Source organism: Leptinotarsa decemlineata, unplaced genomic scaffold (genome assembly GCF_025532065.1).
Source record: "Leptinotarsa decemlineata unplaced genomic scaffold, Ldec_3_MD MMD2_tig00001973_RagTag_RagTag, whole genome shotgun sequence".
Classification (NCBI taxonomy): domain Eukaryota; kingdom Metazoa; phylum Arthropoda; class Insecta; order Coleoptera; family Chrysomelidae; genus Leptinotarsa; species Leptinotarsa decemlineata.
Genome location: NW_027412572.1, coordinates 2228070 through 2247767, shown reverse-complemented (window position 1 = coordinate 2247767; position 19698 = coordinate 2228070). Strand labels below are relative to the sequence as shown.

At 32.7% G+C, this 19698-nt stretch overlaps 1 protein-coding gene across 4 annotated transcripts in view; it reads right to left on the bottom strand.

Annotated features, from left to right (window-relative positions):
• Positions 1-4689: 4689 nt before the first annotated feature.
• LOC141482807 (uncharacterized) overlaps positions 4690-19698 on the bottom strand; it is a 117571-nt gene continuing 102562 nt past the window's right edge. For 3 of the 4 annotated variants that reach the window (XM_074176653.1, XM_074176651.1, XM_074176654.1), the window contains 2 exons: positions 9236-9411; positions 4690-4787 (listed from right to left, as the gene is read on the bottom strand). In XM_074176653.1, the coding sequence (XP_074032754.1) occupies positions 4754-4787; positions 9236-9411 (210 nt within the window). In that variant the 3' untranslated portion in view covers positions 4690-4753. The remainder of the gene's footprint in view (positions 4788-9235; positions 9412-19698) is intronic. The other variant, XM_074176652.1, reaches the window with a different exon arrangement.

Sequence of the window (19698 nt, the reverse complement as noted above, 5' to 3'; positions counted from 1 at the left end):
GCATCGAGTAGACTGGTGTCATGCACAGGCTTAATCAGTTTCAGACTGTTTTCAGCAATTATGTGGTTCTCGTCTAGAGCATGTTGGGCGACACTGGATTTTTCTATCCTTCCGTATTTCATGTGTGCACAATGCTTCTTGAAGCGGGTTTTAATCGCTCGTCGGCTCTGGCCGATGTATTTGCAATATTGACAACTGATTTCGTAAATCCCCGACCTTTCTGTGTTTTCTACTCTATCTTTTGGATCACCAAGAAGCTGTTGCAATTTATGAGAAGTTTTATATGCAACTTTCATATTTACTTTATCGAATATCTGTTGGAGCCCTCTCGTGTATTGGGGTTCATATGGGATTACTATAAACTTGTTATCACTCTCCTCTTTTTGAAAAGTCGACGATTTACGAAGTGCTTCCCTAAACTTGCATTTTCTAATTATCTTGTCAACTATATCTGGGTTAAAACCGTTTGCTTCAGCCACATACCGAAACACTCTCTTTTCATTGTCGTACTTATCTTTCTTTAAAGGAAAAATTATTAACCTGTGTACCAGAAATTGCAGTGCCGCCATTATGTGTTGTGGACAATGATTCGAGTCATTAGGAATGTATCTGAAAGTGCCAGTGTCTTTCCTGTAAATGTCGTTCTGTTCGTTCCTTATGACCAATACATCTAAAAACGGCAACTTTCGTTCTTTTTTTACTTCATATGTGAATTTTATACTCTTACACCTGTTGTTTAGTGTTGAGAAGACATTCTCGATTCTGGTTATTCTTGTATCCACTACAGCGAATATGTCATCAACATACCTGATCCAGACCGTAGGGAAGTAACTGAGTTCTTTCCCAGCTTCCGTCTCAAACCTACCCATGAATAGGTTCGCTATAAATGGAGACAATGGGTTACCCATAGCCGTTCCTTCACGCTGTTCATAATATGAGCCATTATATTGAAAACAATTTTGATCCATGCAAAGCTTGGTGAGTTGAATGTATTCTTCATTTGATGAATTGTTCGATTTCAGAAGATTCCTCAAACAGGTATATAACCTCAGGTAACAAATTTTAGTATATCGAGTGATCCAACGAAAAGTATGCACCTTGCTTTTCTCCTTTTTTTGTAACTTAACGCAAAAATGCTCGGACAGGTCAATTCTGCTTTTGAGGGGGACACATTTTAGATGTATTTTTCTACCTGTGCCTTCAACCCTCTAGCGAGGGTGAGTAACAACCCTAAAATTTCAAATGGAAAGTGGGGTCGAGTGATATTAAAAAAAAGCAAGATATCAATTTTGTAAAAGCTATGATTTCCTCAACCTTTTTGCAGACGATACTTTAGTAGCATGTTATGGTATCGACCTATATGAAACAGTATCGAGACTAAACTATGTTTTAAACTTATTCGAATCATTTTTGAATACTAATAAGATGAAATTAAATTTAAAGAAAACAAAGGCAATGATCCTAAGTACAAAATAAAAATTGAAAAACGTAAAATACCGACATTCACACATAAAATTAGAAGGTGAAAATCTGGAATGGGTTAAGGAATTTAAATACGTAGGTTTTATGATAGATAATAGACTATGTTTTAAAAGTCACAGCTGTGAAAAAAATATCAAAAAAGCTATTCTTTCTATCTAGGGTATCCCATAACATGTCTCCCTTTTCCATCATAACCATTTATAGGACGATAATACAACCCCACTTTGACTATTGTGCTAGCTTACTGTACCTGTTGGACAAAAACTGTTTAATAACTTAATGACAAAAACTTCAAAATAGGGGTATAAGAATCGTTATACAATGCAATAAATATGTTCCAATTGATTTGATATTAAGAACTTTGAACTAGTATAACGTGAATTAACGCCTGTTTTTCATGACAATGCTGTTCATTTATAAAATAACAAAAAACTCAGTCCTAAGTTATCTTAGTTCATCAATTACATATAATAATGATATTCACACTTATTCTGCAAGAAACGTGAACAATTTCCATATAGCACGAACTCGAAATGTGAGCTCAATGAAAACATTATTATTCAAGGGCTCAAATACATAAAGAAAGATGAATTATGGAAGGCATGTGTGTGAGTGGGTTGTATTGCTTATGTATACTGAGTGTACATGAGTGTAATATGTGCATATTTTAATATTTCAGTATTTTAAAATCTGATGATTGTGACACTACAGGTGTATTTTTATATTTTAGCATTCTTTATTTAGCATTGAGTATTTTTTTTATTATTACTAATTACAAATATTATAAATGTATGTAAATTAGGATGTTCTAATAAAGATTATTATTATACAGGGTGTAACTGAATGAGTGTAAACATTTAAGGAGGTGATTCCTCGTAGAAAAAAGATAGGATCTTTCATATTAAGAAACTTCAATGGAGCATCCCTTGTTAAGATACAGCCCCTTAAAGGGGGTACATAAAATTTGAATAACAATTTTTTTCACAAGCACTGGAAAAGTTACAACATTGAAATCAACCTGACGTTTTGTACTACCAAAAAGACACTTAGCCAGTAATTCATTTGGTTTACCCCATCATTGTAAGGGGTGGAAAACGCAACCCCTAAAATTCATTTCCAATGTAACTTTTTGTCTTATCATTTGTTCACCATTTAAAAATTTATTTCCGATAGCCTGTTTTATTCTAAACAAAAAATGTCTCTCGGGTTTTTTGCCCAAAATAAACCAGTTCGCAGCAAAACATTATTTTACGAACAACTACAGAGATACATCGTCATAAATGCGAACTGGATTTATTGTTATTTTGTAGTTAGAACCTGCATTAAACGATTAAAGGGTAATAAACAAAACTGATTTATTAATAACAAAACACACAACATGTAGAAATCATAGTAAATGTTCAATATGTCTACCTTCAGATATTACGCATGCGTCTAGACGTCGGCGCATTGAGCCACGTATTCGCTCAAATATTTCTGGAGTCTCTCTGATTCCCCTGCACGCATCGATGATGCGGTTACTTAAGTCCTCTACATCGCGAACAGGAGTACGATAAACCAAATGCTGTAAATGGCACCAAATAGAGAAATCGAGAGGATTGAGATCCGGGAATCGAGCGGGCCAGTTCTGTGGTCTTCCTCGTCCTATCCACTGATTTGCATATGTTTCGGTTAAATGCTGACGTGCTACTTGACTAAAATGGGCAGGAGCCTCATCATGCATAAAAACATATCCCTTCTGACGCCCAAAGGAACTTCCTCCAGCAGTACTGGATGCACTTCTTTTAAAAATTGAACGTGTGCCTCACCATTTAATCGAGGAGGTGGAAGATGAGGCCCAATTAAATCATCCCCAATAACTCCGAGCCAACTGTTCTTGATGGTTAGTTTCGACAATAGCGTGAGGGTTTTCATCAAGTCATATGTGGTAATTATGAAAATTAATAATCTTGTCCCGAGAAAAACTACATTCGTCTGTGAATTCTATCATCTTCAGAAAGTCACAATTTCTTCTAATCATTTCCAGCATCCAATTGCAAAATTCAAGACGGTTCGGAAAGTCTCGTACTCGTTTCGTACTCGTTGCAGATGGTAAGGGTATAAGAGTTGTTCCTTTAAAATTCGAAATACCGTCTTATGATCAACATTTAGCTGGAAAGCAGTCTTTCTAGTACTGGTAGTAGGTTGTTCTTCAATCAAATTGAGTACTGCTTCCTCAAGCTGTGGTGTTCATACTTCTCGATGGCGACCACAATCCTTCGTTCTTTTGTCGAATGAACCATATTCTCGTAATCGTTGATGAAGTCGAGCAAATATTCTATGTGAAGGATGCTGCCGTTGAGGATACATTTCAGCATATCTTCTAGAAGCTTTTAACCCATTCCCCTGCGACAAACCGTAAACGTGATGCATATCAGCCATTTCCTCATTTGTGTATGCCATTTTAATAACAAGTGAATTATTAAAGTAACAAATTGAGAACAAAACAACAACACACAATTAGTATTAATTCAATTTCGAAAATTCACAAACTGACAGCGTCATACCAATTTAATTGTCACTATCGACCTACTAGATAGATTAGTTTCGTATTTTCGCATTTATGACGATGTATCTCTGTAGTTGTTCGTAAAATAATTTTTTTGCTGCGAACTGGTTTATTTTTGGCAAAAAACCCGAGAGACATTTTTTGTTTAAAATAAAACAGGCTATCGGAAATAAATTGTTAAATGGTAAACAAATAATGAGACAAACAGTTACATTAGAAATACATTTTAGGGGTTGCGTTTTCCACCCCTCACAACCGTGGGGTAAATCAAATAAATTTCTGGATAAGTATCTTTTTGGTAGTACAAAACGTCAGGTTGATTTCAATATTGTAACTTTTTTAGTGCTTGTGAAAAAAATTGTTATACCAATTTTATGTATCCCCTTTAAGAGGCTGTATCTCAACAAAGGATGCTCCAATGAAGTTTCTTTATATGAAAGATCCTATCTTTTTTCGATGAGGAATCACCTCCTCAAATGTTTCACACTCATTTAGTTACACCCTGTATATGTATACTATGAACTTTTTTTGGTGAATACCACATGTATGGAAAAACAAATCTTTACGACTTTGTATTAGATAACATCAGAAAAATATAAATAACAGGATCAAAATCGTCTCTTTTGAAATAATATATTTGAAAACTGTTCAACAAAATGATTCTATAAATATATTATAAAATTTGTACAGAATAAAAGTGGAAAAAAAATTGATTTCAGCATTTCAATCATAGTCTGTGCGAAACTTGTCCATGGAACTGTAACAGAAAACAATCACTATAGTACATTGGGTATTGTGTGAGAGTAAAGAATTTAAAAAATGCATAGAGGAAGCAACATAGCAACTCAAACAAGTGGCACTACAATTTATACACAAAGTCACTGAGATATTTCTACCCGCTATGCCCATTGAGGACCCGCTAATGAGTCATTAAAATAGTGACTTGCGAAAAAACCTTCAAAAGAGGCGGCGGACGCAGTTTGTCATATTGCGTTAAAGATAGTATTAGCAGGCGTCGGACTGGTGGTATTGATGTCAATTTTTCAATGATATATTCTGTATGATGCGAAATATTGAAATATTGTAAAAACTAATTTTGTTTGAATGTTTTATAAGTATACAAATAGAATAAGTTTCCGCGGTTAGAAATGTGAACATCTCTGGATTTCGGGTTGGACCGCGCTCAAAGTTTTTCATTGATCGACGTTTCGGCTTCGATTTTAAAGCCATTTTCTAGAAGTAGAAAAGTGTGACTGTACTGAGCGAGACTCTTTGGGGTTTTGATGTTCTGGTCTTGAAAACCTTCGAGACGGTATGATTCTCATTGACCCATGTTTCATCCAAATGGAAAATAGATTTACCCAGTGTTCTAACTTTGTTAATTTCAATTATATGGTTTCTTCTCCATTCCACAATCTCTGATTATTCTATTAACATCAATCACATACTAAAAATTGTATGATGATAATATTCACGCTTAGAAACTTATACTACTAGAGTTATATTTTTAATATTATTTTTTATATTAGTTATACAGTGTGACCCATTTTTAATGGAAACACCCCCCTGAAATTTGAAGTTGTAAATCGATTTTAATAATTTTTTTTTAAATGTCAAGTACTGAAAGGTATACCTTGGGACAAAATTTGAAATGTTTATTAAAGTTTCAGGGCATACTACGATATTTTTTCTTAGTCGAAAATCGGGATTTTTTATTAGTGATTATTTTATTGAAAAAATCACAACGCCACTGGATTCAGAGTGCCTCTAAATAGGTGTGACCAAAATTTCATGAAAAAATATTCATCATTAACAAAGTTATGACAACTCAAAAATTCGAAAACTCACACAGCTAACAGTCACAATATATCTTTTTTTTATGATTTCAACAATAAAGTGCCTCCAGATGAAAAAAAACGAATAGCGTAAATATTTTTAATGAAAATAACGGAATTACATTCACACAATTCAACTAACAATGAAGCAAAAAATTTTAATAAACGTAACTAATAACTAATTATTGAAATGTTTCGATTCAGTGAAACAATTAATTCTAACTCATATTCTAGTAGCCTCTACTAATCCACCACGTATTTCGATACATGTGTCGTAGCGCTTACGAATGTTTCTGATTACGTTCCTTAGTTCTTGAGGGCGAATATCTGCACATACCTGTCGAATTCTTGCACAAAGTTCATTTCATCTCTTGAGCGGTTTTTGTAAACCTTTTGTGTGAGAAGTCCCCAGAGAAAAAAGTCCAAAACTGTGAGGTCCGGAGATCTGGGTGGCCACTCTATAAATGGACTACCACGGCCTATCCATTGGTTTGGGAAATGTTCGTTAAGCCATTGCCTCACAGCTCTGGCATAATGAACTGAACACCCATGGAACTGGACAATTAAATTTGATCGTTCATTGATTGGCAGCTCGTGAATAGCATCCCAAAACTCTGTGTTTAAAAATTCTAGAAACCCCTGCGCATTAATGTTTTCCTCAAAAAAGAAAGGATCAATAATTCGTTCGTTCAATATCCCACACCAGACGTTGATTTTTTGGAAATACTGGCTTTAACAGTTTATTACCCAGTTAGGATAGTCCGCTGCCCAATAGCGACAATTCTGTGATGACACTACTCCATTTGTAGTGAAAGTGGCTTCGTCGGTATATAAAATAGTTTTTAGGAAGTTTCTATTGTTTAAATATTCCCTTTGGGCCCATAAACAATATTCCAGGCGTCTTGCTTCGTCGCCTTCTTGAAGTGTGTGTGAAAATTTTGGCTTGAAAGGTTTAATATTCTTCGCCTTGAGACATCTCCGAATAGTTCCTCGTGGAATATTCAAATCTAAAGTGGCATTCCTTATACTGGCATTAGAATTATTTCCGAAATAATCTAAAATGATTTGATCATTCCTGTCATTCCTGTTTCGTCTTTGTACAGGATTACTTTTTAACATCATTTTTGATACTGCACCAGTTTCATTGAATATTTTATTTATTTTATTTACCGTACCACAGCTAATACGAGGACGATCTGGATGTCTCTCATTAAATACTCTACAAACCTCTCTAGCACTTCTAACGTCATCTCCCGAAAGGCGTACAATTTCAATTTTCTCTCTTACGCTCAATCTTGCAGCCATGACACAAAATAATTCGAAGAACTATAAGGTGAATATTGTTGACAATAGTACACTTAAATCTTTCAGAACTAAGATTTAAATTGAAATATTAGATCTTAGTTTTAGTTAATTTGCAAGAAAACTTGAATGTAATTCCGTTATTTTCATTAAAAATATTTACGCTATTTGTTTTTTTTTTCATCTGGCGGTACTTTATTGTTGAAATCATAAAAAAAATATTCTCATGGCTACATCTGTTGATATAGGGTGTTTTTTTGTAACTGTTAGCTGTGTGAGTTTTCGAATTTTTGAGTTGTCATAACTTTGTTAATAATGAATATTTTTTCATGAAATTTTGGTCATACCTATTTAGAGGCACTCTGAATCTAGTGGTGTAGTGATTTTTTCAATAAAAAAATCGCTAATAAAAAATCTCGATTTTCGACTAAGAAAAAATATCGTAGTATGCCCTGAAATTTTAATGAACATTTCAAATTTTGTTCCAAGGTAGACCTTTTAGTACTTGACATTTCAAAAGAAAAATTATCAAAATCGGTTTACAACTTCAAATTTTAGGGGGGTGTTTCCATTAAAAATGGGCCACACTGTATATTAATTAGTTTTGTAGCTCATTAAATTCAATAACAGTCAAAACTGTAATCAATTAATGGAATTTACTTTCAGTAGATTACATATAAGTAAAATAAGTAAACAAATACACAGGTCACTGTTTCAGGAGAAGCTCTGTAACTTTGTACATCTATAAAACGTCACGGTGGCTGGAAATCTGTCTCCGTAGCAGATAGAAGGTAGTTTGGGATTTCTAATGAAATATTGGATTGTCCATCTTTTTCCAAACAAACAAAAATATCTGATAGAATTGTGGAATCAACTCTTCAAGAAATATCTAACGTTTCTGATCAGCTGAACATCTTCGGGAATTTATGTTGGAAGTAAGAGTTTAAACTTCACCATCAATTATAAAAAAACTTTCAATAATTCTAAAATAATAATCAAGAAATTATAATGAAGAAAAGAGAAATGAAACTTTCTATATTTTTTACAACTTTTATTTGTAACTAACGTTACTGAGAAAGTTTCATTCCTCTTTTCTTTATCATGATTTCCTACCACGTAGTAACGGCTACATCCATCAATTTAATGAAATTATGAAACAACAACAAAAATTATTTGGCGCTACGGGGTGACTTCATTGATTCCAGTGGCGCATTTGCTTTTTCAGCTGCAGGAAAACCCGAAAAAACCTGCAGCACATCATCTGAAGATCTTGATCTGCCATTATCCTCTCTCTCTCTCATAAAACAAAATGTAGGGTGTCTCCAGAGGCTTCACTAAATTCACTGCGTCGCCAGTAAACACCTAGTGATACGACTATCGACAAACTCAAATCAGTCCGTTCTGTCTTTAACCAAGGCGTAATAACGACCAGATTCAACGCCAGAACCACAGAGAAGATTATAATAGTGGTCTGCTAGATTGAAGTGTTCATCTATTTCGAATCTTCGTAAGAGTTTGGTGCTTCCGTCAGAGGTTGAGTCATGCTGAAGATTTTCAGGACAAGTGTCTACTGATTCGTAAGGAAAAACATGTTTCACAGAATCTGCATTAGAATCATTTCTCAAGCTGTAATCGATCCTTCCAAGTGATGAAGGGTTTTGTAGAAGGATCGATTCGGTTCTTGCTTCATGAAGCTCTTCCACTGAAAAGGAACCAGAACCACGAGGACTGCAACTCATATTTGGGGGACAAGAATGACCTAAGTCCATTGACCATCAATTATATTATTCCAATAAAAGAAATTGTTTTATGATGACTAATCAATCAATAATTGACTCTGTTGAAAATAAATCCTTCAAAAAGTAATATTTCATGTATATTTTGTGAATTATTTCGGCAGTGAAAAAGTAAACATTTATGCTTCAATAGAGATGCAGAAATGTCAAATTTTTCGACAGTTGTATAAAATTGAAGGTTTCGATTGTGGTAGAGGATAGAGGTGGCATACTTGACATGAAACTAATTTCATTTCCGCCATGAATAAATTATTTTCTAACAGTAAACTCACCTTCTGTTGAAGAGGTTGTTATTGAATTGCACTTTCTCTATTTTCGAACCGAGAAATTTTCTCAACGACATGTCATTTTGAAAGGAGAATTTCGGAAATGTATTGTCATGTTCCACGACAAACTTCAAAAGCACTGTTAACTGCTTCAAACAATTTTTCTCATCGTCCGTGAAAATCTGAAAATCATTTCAAAATACATTATAGGTTCCCATAACAGAAGAAGATGTTTCTTCAAGAAGGTATTCATTGAAAAGTGAGTTTTTGACTTTAAAATATATTGCTCCATTCGGTCTTCTGTTCGTGATCTGTTTTCTTTACTATTTCTATACATTAATAGGGAAGAAGAAAATAAAAACCGTTCCATATCAAAAACTAAATGTTGTAACAGGTTTTCACCTTTCACTATCTGGATAATATAAAAATTGTAATGGAGAACTTAATACATGTGTAGAAAGGGCAAACTGAAAGGAAATCAGCCAAGGAAAAACTGCGTATAAACTTAAAAGTTGTCCATTTCTGGAGACGAAAGCGGATTTTAACTTTCGAAACGTTAAGATAAGTCTTGTATGATTTCCTGGCACTTCTTTGATAGCATAATCAGGGTGGACTAAAAAGCTCTGCTCTTTCTACACGTGTACGACGTCTGTAAAAAAAATGAATGTTCAAATTTCGGGAGCTTCGATTAGCGATTATTTCATTTTTTATGTTGGTACACTCCTCTTGAACATATATGTTCACAATTCCAGATGTTTAGCAGGTTTATTTTGTTGGTGAGAGGCATAAAAATTTTAAAGTGTTTTGCATGTTCGGGGACTTTCGGCTATCGAAAAAATACAACAGATTTCTCGTGAGCACTTGAATTGACAGGGACATACGGTGATTGTACTCTGAGTCAGAAAATAGTTTACAAGTGGTACAACAGAAGGTCGAGAAGATGTAAATAATGACGCTCGCTCTGATAGTCTAATCAACAAGTTCAAAAACATGAGAAATAGAGATAAAGGTCCTAAAAATATGAGCGACAGCTCATTCGATTCGTAATCACCTCTAGAAAACTGTTTTTGAAGGATTTTGGTGCATGTAAAAAATTGCAAGTGTTATTAACAAAATAAGATAAAAAAATGATATTTAGTTTTTCGTTAATAACTCAAAAAAATATTAATATTAAAGCAATTTTAAAAAAATGTCGTTAAAGAGAAGGAAATTTCCGATAAAAAGTCTCGACTCTCGAAACTCTATCTCCATTATTTATAATTTTAATTTGACGTTGAAAATAGGGTTCCGCGCGGCTGTTACGGCATGCGCGCGCTGCCGCTAAAGAGAGTTTATCAAAAGAAATAATTTTTTCATAACATAAAATGTCATTTCAAAAATTTGAAAAAATTCTAGTATCTTCTTAATACTTGAATGAATAGAGTTCCGTAGAAAAAAAAGTTTCATCACCATTTTTAAAAAAGTTATTCAATTGGCAACTAACAAATTTTTTTCCAATCTCCGTTGGCATAAATAATGGTATAAAAGGTATAAATAATTGGCCTATAAATTTTAAACTTGGTGGAGCCTTTTTGATATATATACCTACCTCATACGATCCTGCGATAAAAGTTCATAAAAATTCATCAATTTATTAATTATGATTTTTTACAACTTTGCGAAATGAAATATCTGGAAATTGTTGATAAATTTTTTTTTTCTTTTTCAATTGATATTTAGCTATGTCTGTTTTCACATTGAACAATGGCAGTTATTAACATAGGATATGAATTTTTTTACGTAATTTGTTCAATAAATTGTTTTGAACAAATAGGGAAATTCAATCATTTTGAAATTTTTTTTTGCTATTTTGTTATACAGGGCTTTTCATTATGAGCGTTAATTAGCCGTTTCTGACAAACTATTCAACGGATCAACCTGAAAATTCCACAGTATGCATAAGTCAATATGACCTACACGCCTAAAATATTTTAAACGAAGCGGCGTTGTCGCTTCTACTATAAAGTAGCAGCTTCTTTGATTTTTCAAATGGAACACCCCGTATATAATATCATATTATGATTCATTATCATTTTGTCAACAAATTCATATACTATTTTCCTATACCTATCTATTACCGTTTAGAAGATATAAATTAATTTCGATATTTTTTTACCAAACATGAACTTTTATAAATGCTGATAATCTTGAACTCTCTTGCACTAAAACGATCAAATTTGAAATGAAGTGGAGTGATACTATGAGGATCTTCACTCCGAGTCATATTTTCATTTGCCTCATACAGGGTCTTCAAAAAATGCAGTTACTTTGAGTGGAAATCAATTTTTTCAAATGGAACACCCTGTATATTTCAAAATTTTTGAGCTCTACAACCAATTTTAGATTAACTTTGTTCAGATATACTATTTCTATTTTGAACCGTTTTCGAGATAAACTGTTTCAAACGGAAACTGACGTGCTTTTCTTGCTCGTTTTATTGAATTCATCACTTATTTTGGATATTTAACATTTTTTTTTTATACTTAGTAATATTTCTTTTTGATCCAGTTTTTTAACTGTCTCAAATCAGTCAATTCGAAATTGATATGTACCTACCTTAGAAAAAGTTACAATTTGTATACATTGAGGTATTGGTCTCCAACGTACAACAGTACACATTAATATTTTTTAATAGTGTGCTTTGGAAAAATAAATAAACCAATTATTTAACGTCAGACTTTCGTTGGTGGTTTTGACTGATTGTGATAGCTACCAATTATAATAGAATAATGTCAAGATTAGGTTACAGTAATGAAGATTTCTTGAATTTATTAATAATTTATGGTGAGTGCAATAAAATTGCAAGTAGAACATGCCGAGTATTTCATGAAATATATCCACAACTTCCGAATCCAAATAATAATGTGATAAATCGACTACTAAAAAACTGTAGGTTGAATGGAACCTTCCGTCCAAAAATCATTCGTAAGAAGACTAAAGTGGATGATGATGACAATGGTATAACAGTTTTGGGATACTTTCATGCATTTCCAAATGCTTCTCTGCACGAGGCTGAAAGGGAGATAGCTATACCCTACGTGACAATCTGTCAAATTCTTAATAAATGGCATCCCTATAAGTTCTACTGTGTCCAACATTTGGAAGAGACTGATATACCTCGTAGAGTGGAATTCTTTGAATGGTTACTTGTCAAGACTCAAGAGGATGAACATTTCCTTGACAGATGAGGCCAAGTTCACAAAAAAAGGAGTTTTCAATAGACACATCAGTCATTATTGGGCGCCAGAAAATCCCCATGTTGTCTGCCAAAGGGGTTTTCAAGAAAGATGGCAATTCAATGTATTTTGTGCCATAAAGAATGAGTCAATTCTTTATATCGAGTTTTATGATGATAATTTGAATGCATCAAAATATGAAGATTTACTGAGGAATGGAATTCAAATGATTTTAAATAATAGACCAGGAAGAGAACGTGTATGGTACCAAATGGATGGTGCTCCACCTCATAATTCTCATTCAGTCAGCGAAGCTTCAACCGAAATCTTCGAAGACAGATGGATTGGTAATAATGGACCTTTTCGTTGGCCTCCTAGAACACCAGATGGCAATCCATTAGATTATTTCGTGTGGGGTTTCATTAAAAATATGGTTTACTCTACTCCAATAACAACAATGGATGATATGAAATCGAGAGTTACAACTGCTTTCAATAGTTTGACTCCAGACTTGATCAGAAGCGCTACACATGACAATCTTTTGAAGAGATTACATGTTTGTTTAAGTAGAGGTGGAGATGTGTTTGAACATATTCTGAAATACACTGACGAATAAATTAACTCATTAATTTATGGGTTTATTATTTTCAGTTCGTGTTTCAGCGTTAATAAAACTATTGTTTGAAGAGAAGTTTCATTCAATGGTTGAGGAGTATTTAAATAATTATCTTTTCATTGTATTATCTGTGACTAATTGAGAAACATCAAACGAAATCTGTTTTACAAAAATGAGTGATGAACAAGGAAACCATGTCAATTTCCTTTTGAAACAGTTTATCTCGAAAACGGTTCAGAAATAGTATTATCTGAACATAGTTAATCTAAAATGGGATGTAGAGCTCAAAAATGTTGAAATATACAGGGTGTTCCATTTGAAAAAATTGTGTTCCACTCATTTTTTCATGAGATCAAAGTATCTGCATTTTTTGAAGACCCTGTATGAGGCAAATGAAAATATGACTCGGAGTGAAGATCCTCATAGTATCACTCCACTCCATTTCAAATTTGATCGTTTTATTGCAAGAGAGTTCAAGATTATCAGCATTTATAAAAGTTCATGTTTGGTAAAAAAAATATCGAAATTAATTTATATCTTCTAAACGGTAATAGATAGGTATAGGGAAATAGTATATGAATTTGTTGACAAAGTGATAATGAATCATAATATGATATTATATACGGGGTGTTCCATTTGAAAAATCAAAGAAGCCGCTACCTTATAGTAGAAGCGACAACGCCGCTTCGTCTAAAATATTTTAGGCGTGTAGGTCATATTGACTCATGCATACTGTGGAATTTTCAGGTTGATCCGTTGAATAGTTTGCCAGAAACGGCTAATTAACGCTCATCATGAAAAGCCCTGTATATATAGAGATAATTATGATTAGAGAAAAAAAATTTCCTAATTTTAATTTTCAATTGTTTAAAATCTATTTTTTCAAATTTCGATTGTTTAAACAATCAGTTGAGAAATAATTTTGCTTTTAAAAATTATAATTTACACTTTTAAATAGTCTGACAAAAAAAATTTTTCTATTTATAATTTAATTGTTTGTTAGTTTAACAATTTGTTATATACAAATTTTGACCAACGTTATGTTTTTTTTCTGAAGCTAAACTAATAAACAATTGAATAGTAAATAAATTTTTTTTTGGAAACTATTTAAAAGTGTAAACTATGATTTTAAAAAGAAAAATTATTTCTTAATTAATTATTTAAACAATCGAAATAAAATAAAAAAAAATTCAAAAATGTTGAATTTTTAGCTATTTCATTTTGCAGTAGTTATAAAAAATCATAATTACCAAATTAATACATTTTTATGAACTTCCATCGCAGGATCGTATGAAGTATATATAAAGACAGTGTGTGTCGCCTCTGTTTGGAAAATTATGAAACAGCAGAGCACATACTTTGAGCCTTCCCCGCTGGGGACCGAATCAGCATTTTAGAGTTCGGCAGAGCCACACTCTTACCATCTGACCTGAAAGACCACTCACCATACAAACTAATCGGCTTCGTTAAGAAGCTGTGTTTATTTGGCCGAGTGTGAGTCACAATAAACCCTTATGGGTTGCGGTGGAGGGTCGAATAGACCCACTCACTTTGGCCCTAACCTAACCTAATAAGTACGAAGGAGCGTTTGCTGATTTACTTTATTTACAAAATGGCCCATTTCTGGTTCAGAGTTGAAACACCTAATTCCTTGAATATTCTTTTGCATGAATCACCTTTTTCATTCCTGCAAATTATAGTTTCGGGCCACGGGAACCACTTTTTAAAAAGACTTTATTTAGATTTACAGACTTTATTGTACAGAAGTTACTCTGACAATCGTACTAACAGAACTGACTCTTCTTTCAAGATGGCTAGCTTTTATAAGTTTATTATAACTTAGTCAGCATTTGATGAATAAGCATAAAGGAGGGTTTTATATACATAACTCCTCCATCCCTAAGATGAAAATAATACGTTAACATTATTTTCATCAACATTTTCTAAATGAATATTTTCTTGTTTATTTTTCCTTTTAAAACATTTGAATTTGTTCTTATATTTGGAATATAAAATAAAATATGTAATAAGTATTATAACTATGAATATACAAATATACATTAAAGTATAAGAAGTGCTGTCTTCTTCTAAGGCTTCTAGTCGATGTAATTGGGTTTTTTCAGCAAGGTCCTGAAGTCGGGTTAGTTCGTCGAGGTTTACTCTTTCAGGAACTTTCATAGGGTTATTCTCAGGATGTAGCTGAATAGTATCTATTTCGGGTAACTGTAGAGGGTTTCCTTGAACGGAAGTGGCGTCGTTGGAATAAACTTCGCCTCTAACAGTGAGGTTACATTTATGTGGGATATGGATCAACTGTGGTTGTCTGATATTTTCGTATCCATGCTCCTTACAATTTTTCTCAATCATGATCTTATCAATGGGAATAATAATCATGTAGGCATCGTTGACAGGTTCTATTATGTCCTGGTCTAATTGAATTTGAATCGTTTGGCATTGATGATCGGTTTTACCAATTAGTAATTTCGGTAAACAATCTTCTTTTGAAATTTGGTTGTCAACATGGTATATGCAGGTATTTTCAATTCTCGTACAGGGTTCATCTTCATAATGATGGTAAGTCGAGTTAAGAATTATATAGGGTTTTAAAGGAACGATAGCTTGGTTGAGTATTGGAATTGGGAACAAATGGAAGTAATCATAAACATTTTCAAGAAGTATCGGAAAATGAATTGCAAATATAATAATTCCATTTTTATAATTAATTTCAATTTTTAGTAATTTATTATACGACTGAATGTTTTTAAAGTTTGGTAAACTGCCTTTGTAAAGGTTTGACATTATTTTTAATAATTCTTCGATATCAGATAATGGTAATATCGTGCTATGAATAATGTTTAATTCTGCAAATAAAATTGAATCTTCAATGTTATTAAGTATTGATAATATAATTTGACAATCTATTATCATTGTATCAAGAGAATTTTGAAGTCTTAAGAATAGCGTGAACTTATTCAGATTTAAGACAATACTTTTTATTTGTTCGTCAATTAATTGTTGGTTTTTAACAATCTGCTGTAAGCTATTCGTAGTTTCATTCATAAATTTTCTTGTGATAGTTAGGTAATTTTCTAAATCATGGTGAAGCATGTTCTGATTCTTTTCCAAAGTGAAAATTGCTTTGTTATATTTTTCTGCATCTTCATCATCTAAAGTACCAAAGAGCCATTTACTTGTTCTGCCTACTATATTAATAAGTGCCCTTTTCGATCGATTATTTTCTTGAGGTTCAATATTGATTAATTTCACTTTGATTGTGTCTAGCAAATAATTCAGATGATTATACATGTGGTGTAGTTGTGGGTATAAAGGGTCTTTGATCAAGATAAATTCTGCGATTGTTTTTGTATTATTATTTAAGATGTTTAGGGGAGAATCAAATTGTTTTAAGTCAATGTATTTTATAAACGTATGTTTTTGTGTAGTGGATCTTGCTTTTCCAAGGGAAAAGGGAAGGATAGGGTTATTTATCCTCGTCATTATTATGTCTTGTCCTGTCGTCGCAAGGATTCCGAGAAGTAGAAGGTATAACGTTGTCATCTGAAACAATTTGTTTCTTAATGATTTTTCTTTGTGGCTTTAACTTACTTTTATGGTATTTTGATTTAGAAGTTTCAATTTTGAAGTTACTATCTTTTTTTGGTTGAATTTCCTTATATAAGGGTGATAATTTATTTCGAGGAGTTTCTTTAAGAAAAGTATTTTTATCAATTTCAATTTCTGGGGGATCATTTCTGTTGGAATTTACTTTAGATAGGTTCTTGGCTTTTTCATTGTTTTGTTCTACTATTTCTTTTAATATTTTCATATTTCTTGAATGTTTTTCTATATAGTTTGAGGTTATCTTTTCTAACGTTACATCATAAGGGCTCTGGTGTTCTACATTACCTTTAATAATTTGGAAGGGTGTGAATTTAGTTGCGGAATGGACAGTATTATTATATCCTAGAATCGCATACAACATTTGTTTTGTTATTGGTCGATTAGGAAATTCTAATTTTAAAGTTCGTATTTCTTCAATTAGAGTAGAATGAAAACGTTCTACCGGACTATTACTGTTCGGGTTTTTTGGGGTAATGTAATGCAACATAATTTTATGAAGTTTGCAAAAATCTTCAATCAAGTTATTTTTAAATTCTGTGCCAGAATCGCAGGTTATTTTATTTGGAATACCGTAATGAGATATGAATTTTAATAAACCATCTAAGATGTCTGTCGCATTTAGTTGTATGGGGTATGCTTGTGCAAAGCGCGAAAAGCTGTCAATAATTGTTAGGAATTTTAGTCTATCAAGTGATAGAACATCAACATAAATATGTTCAAACGGGTATTCTCCAATTGGTGTTGGGTTAAATTTTATGACATTAGGGTGCCTTTCGTATTTTGATTTTTGACATGTTACGCATGTATTTACGTAGTTTGTTATATCTTGAATCATATTAGGCCAATAGTATACTTTTGATAGAGACAGTTTTGTTTCATTTATGCCTCTATGTGTAGTTTTTGTTTCATGATGGTATTTAATTTTTTCTTGTTGTTCATTTTTCTTCAAAATGTCTTTCAATAGTATATTACTTTGAACAAGTTTAAAGGCTGAGTTTCTAAAATGTTTTTGGATTATCGGAATTATTACATTCTTTAATTCCTCTTGAAATATTATACCATAAACAGTATTAGGTTTCAAATATTCTAAAAAGATTTTTACTATATCGTTTTCAATGTTTCTAGTAGATATTACGATTTTTAAACGTGTCTTATCAAAGGGTTTAGTTATACTTACTTTTGGTGAAATTATGTCGTTACTTTGAACTAAGAATATTTGATTTTTAAATTTATTTAATGGTTGCTCTGATATTGGGATTTCTAAAATCGGGTCTTCTTGCGAAGAATGTTGTGTTTCATTTGAGTGTTTTATTTTCGGTTCTTCTTGTTGGGCTGGTACGACTATTATGTCTGAAAGTATTTTAATCTTCTTTTCCTCTGGGAGTTTTTGTTTTTCTTTAGCTGGTTGAAAATGTCCTGTGTGGTAATTTTCGGGTTGGGGTTCTTCTCTTGATTGATGTTTTTCGACTTCTTCATTGGCGAGTTCATCTATTTCTTGCACTATTTTGGCAATTTCATCAATCTCAGGGTTATCGTTTTCATCTACGCAATATTCTGCGAAATCTTCTAAACGATCTTCTTCCGTATCGAAATTTCCTAGTAAAGAATAATTTTCTAATGGATGTAGTTCAATTCTGGATAGGGCATCAGCAACAGAATTCTTTTTTCCTTTTCTATGTATGATGTTATATTCATACTCTTCTAATCTTAGGCGCCATCTTACTAATTTTGAAGAGGGGTCTTTTAAATTGAATAACCATTGGAGTGGTTTATGATCGGTAACAATCGTAAATTTTCTACCAAAAAGGTAAGGTCTAAAGTATTTGGTAAAATTGACAATTGCCAATAATTCCTTTTCTATAATTGAATAATTTTGTTCTGCGGAATTTAAAGTTCTTGAGGCATACGCGATGGGTTTATCTTTACCTAGAGGGCCTTGTGATAACACAGCTCCAATTGCTACGTTAGAAGCATCGGTTGTCAAGATAAAAGGTTTACTAAAATCGGGATGTTGAAGAAGAGGTTCATTAGTTAAAACTTGTTTACATTTTTCGAAGGTTTCTAGGAATTCGGCAGAATGAAGGATTTTCTCTCCTTTTTTTAGACATTGAGTTAGCGGTTTTGTTAATTGCGCGAAATCTTTAATAAATTTTCTATAATATCCTAGCAAACCGAGGAATGATTTAATATCTCTAGCAGTAGTTGGTATGGGAAAATTTTGGATTGCTTTTATTTTATTCGGATTGGGTTTTATACCGTGGGGTGTTACAATATGTCCTAAAAATTCTACATTTTGTTTTAAGAATTCCGATTTGTCTAATTGTACTTTCAATTTAGCTTCTCTTAATACTTTAAAGACTTGTTTTAGATTGGAGATGTGTTCCTGAAGGGAGGTCGAAAAAATTATTATATCGTCCATATAGACGAGACATATTTTGTTTCTTAGGTCTTTCAAAACGTAATCCATAACGCGTTGAAACGTCGCTGGAGCGTTCTTTAATCCAAACGGCATTCTGACATATTCGTAATGGCCGTGTTCTACGTTGAAGGCTGTTTTGTCAATAGAATTTTCTTCCATCTCTATTTGGTGAAATCCTGAAGTTAAATCTAGAGTAGTGAAGTAGTTACATTTCCCTAGTTTATCCAGTATGTCCTCGATATTAGGAATGGGGTATCGGTCATCAATCGTTTTTTCGTTCAATTTCCTATAATCAACGACAATTCTCCATTTTTTCTTTCCTGAGGCGTCCGCTTTCTTCGGTACAATCCAAATAGGGCTACTCCAAGATGATGATGATGGTCGTATTATTCCGTCATTCAACATTTTTTCTATTTGTTTATTTACTTCTTCTTTATGGCAATGAGGAAACCGATAGGATTTAGTGTGTACTGGTATTTCGTCTGTCGTTTTAATTTCATGTTTTATTTTGTTTGTGAAAGAAAGTTTAGTATTCTCATCATGAAATATGTCTAAAAATTCTTTGCAAACTGTTAAAATTGCGTTTTTTTCTTCCGTG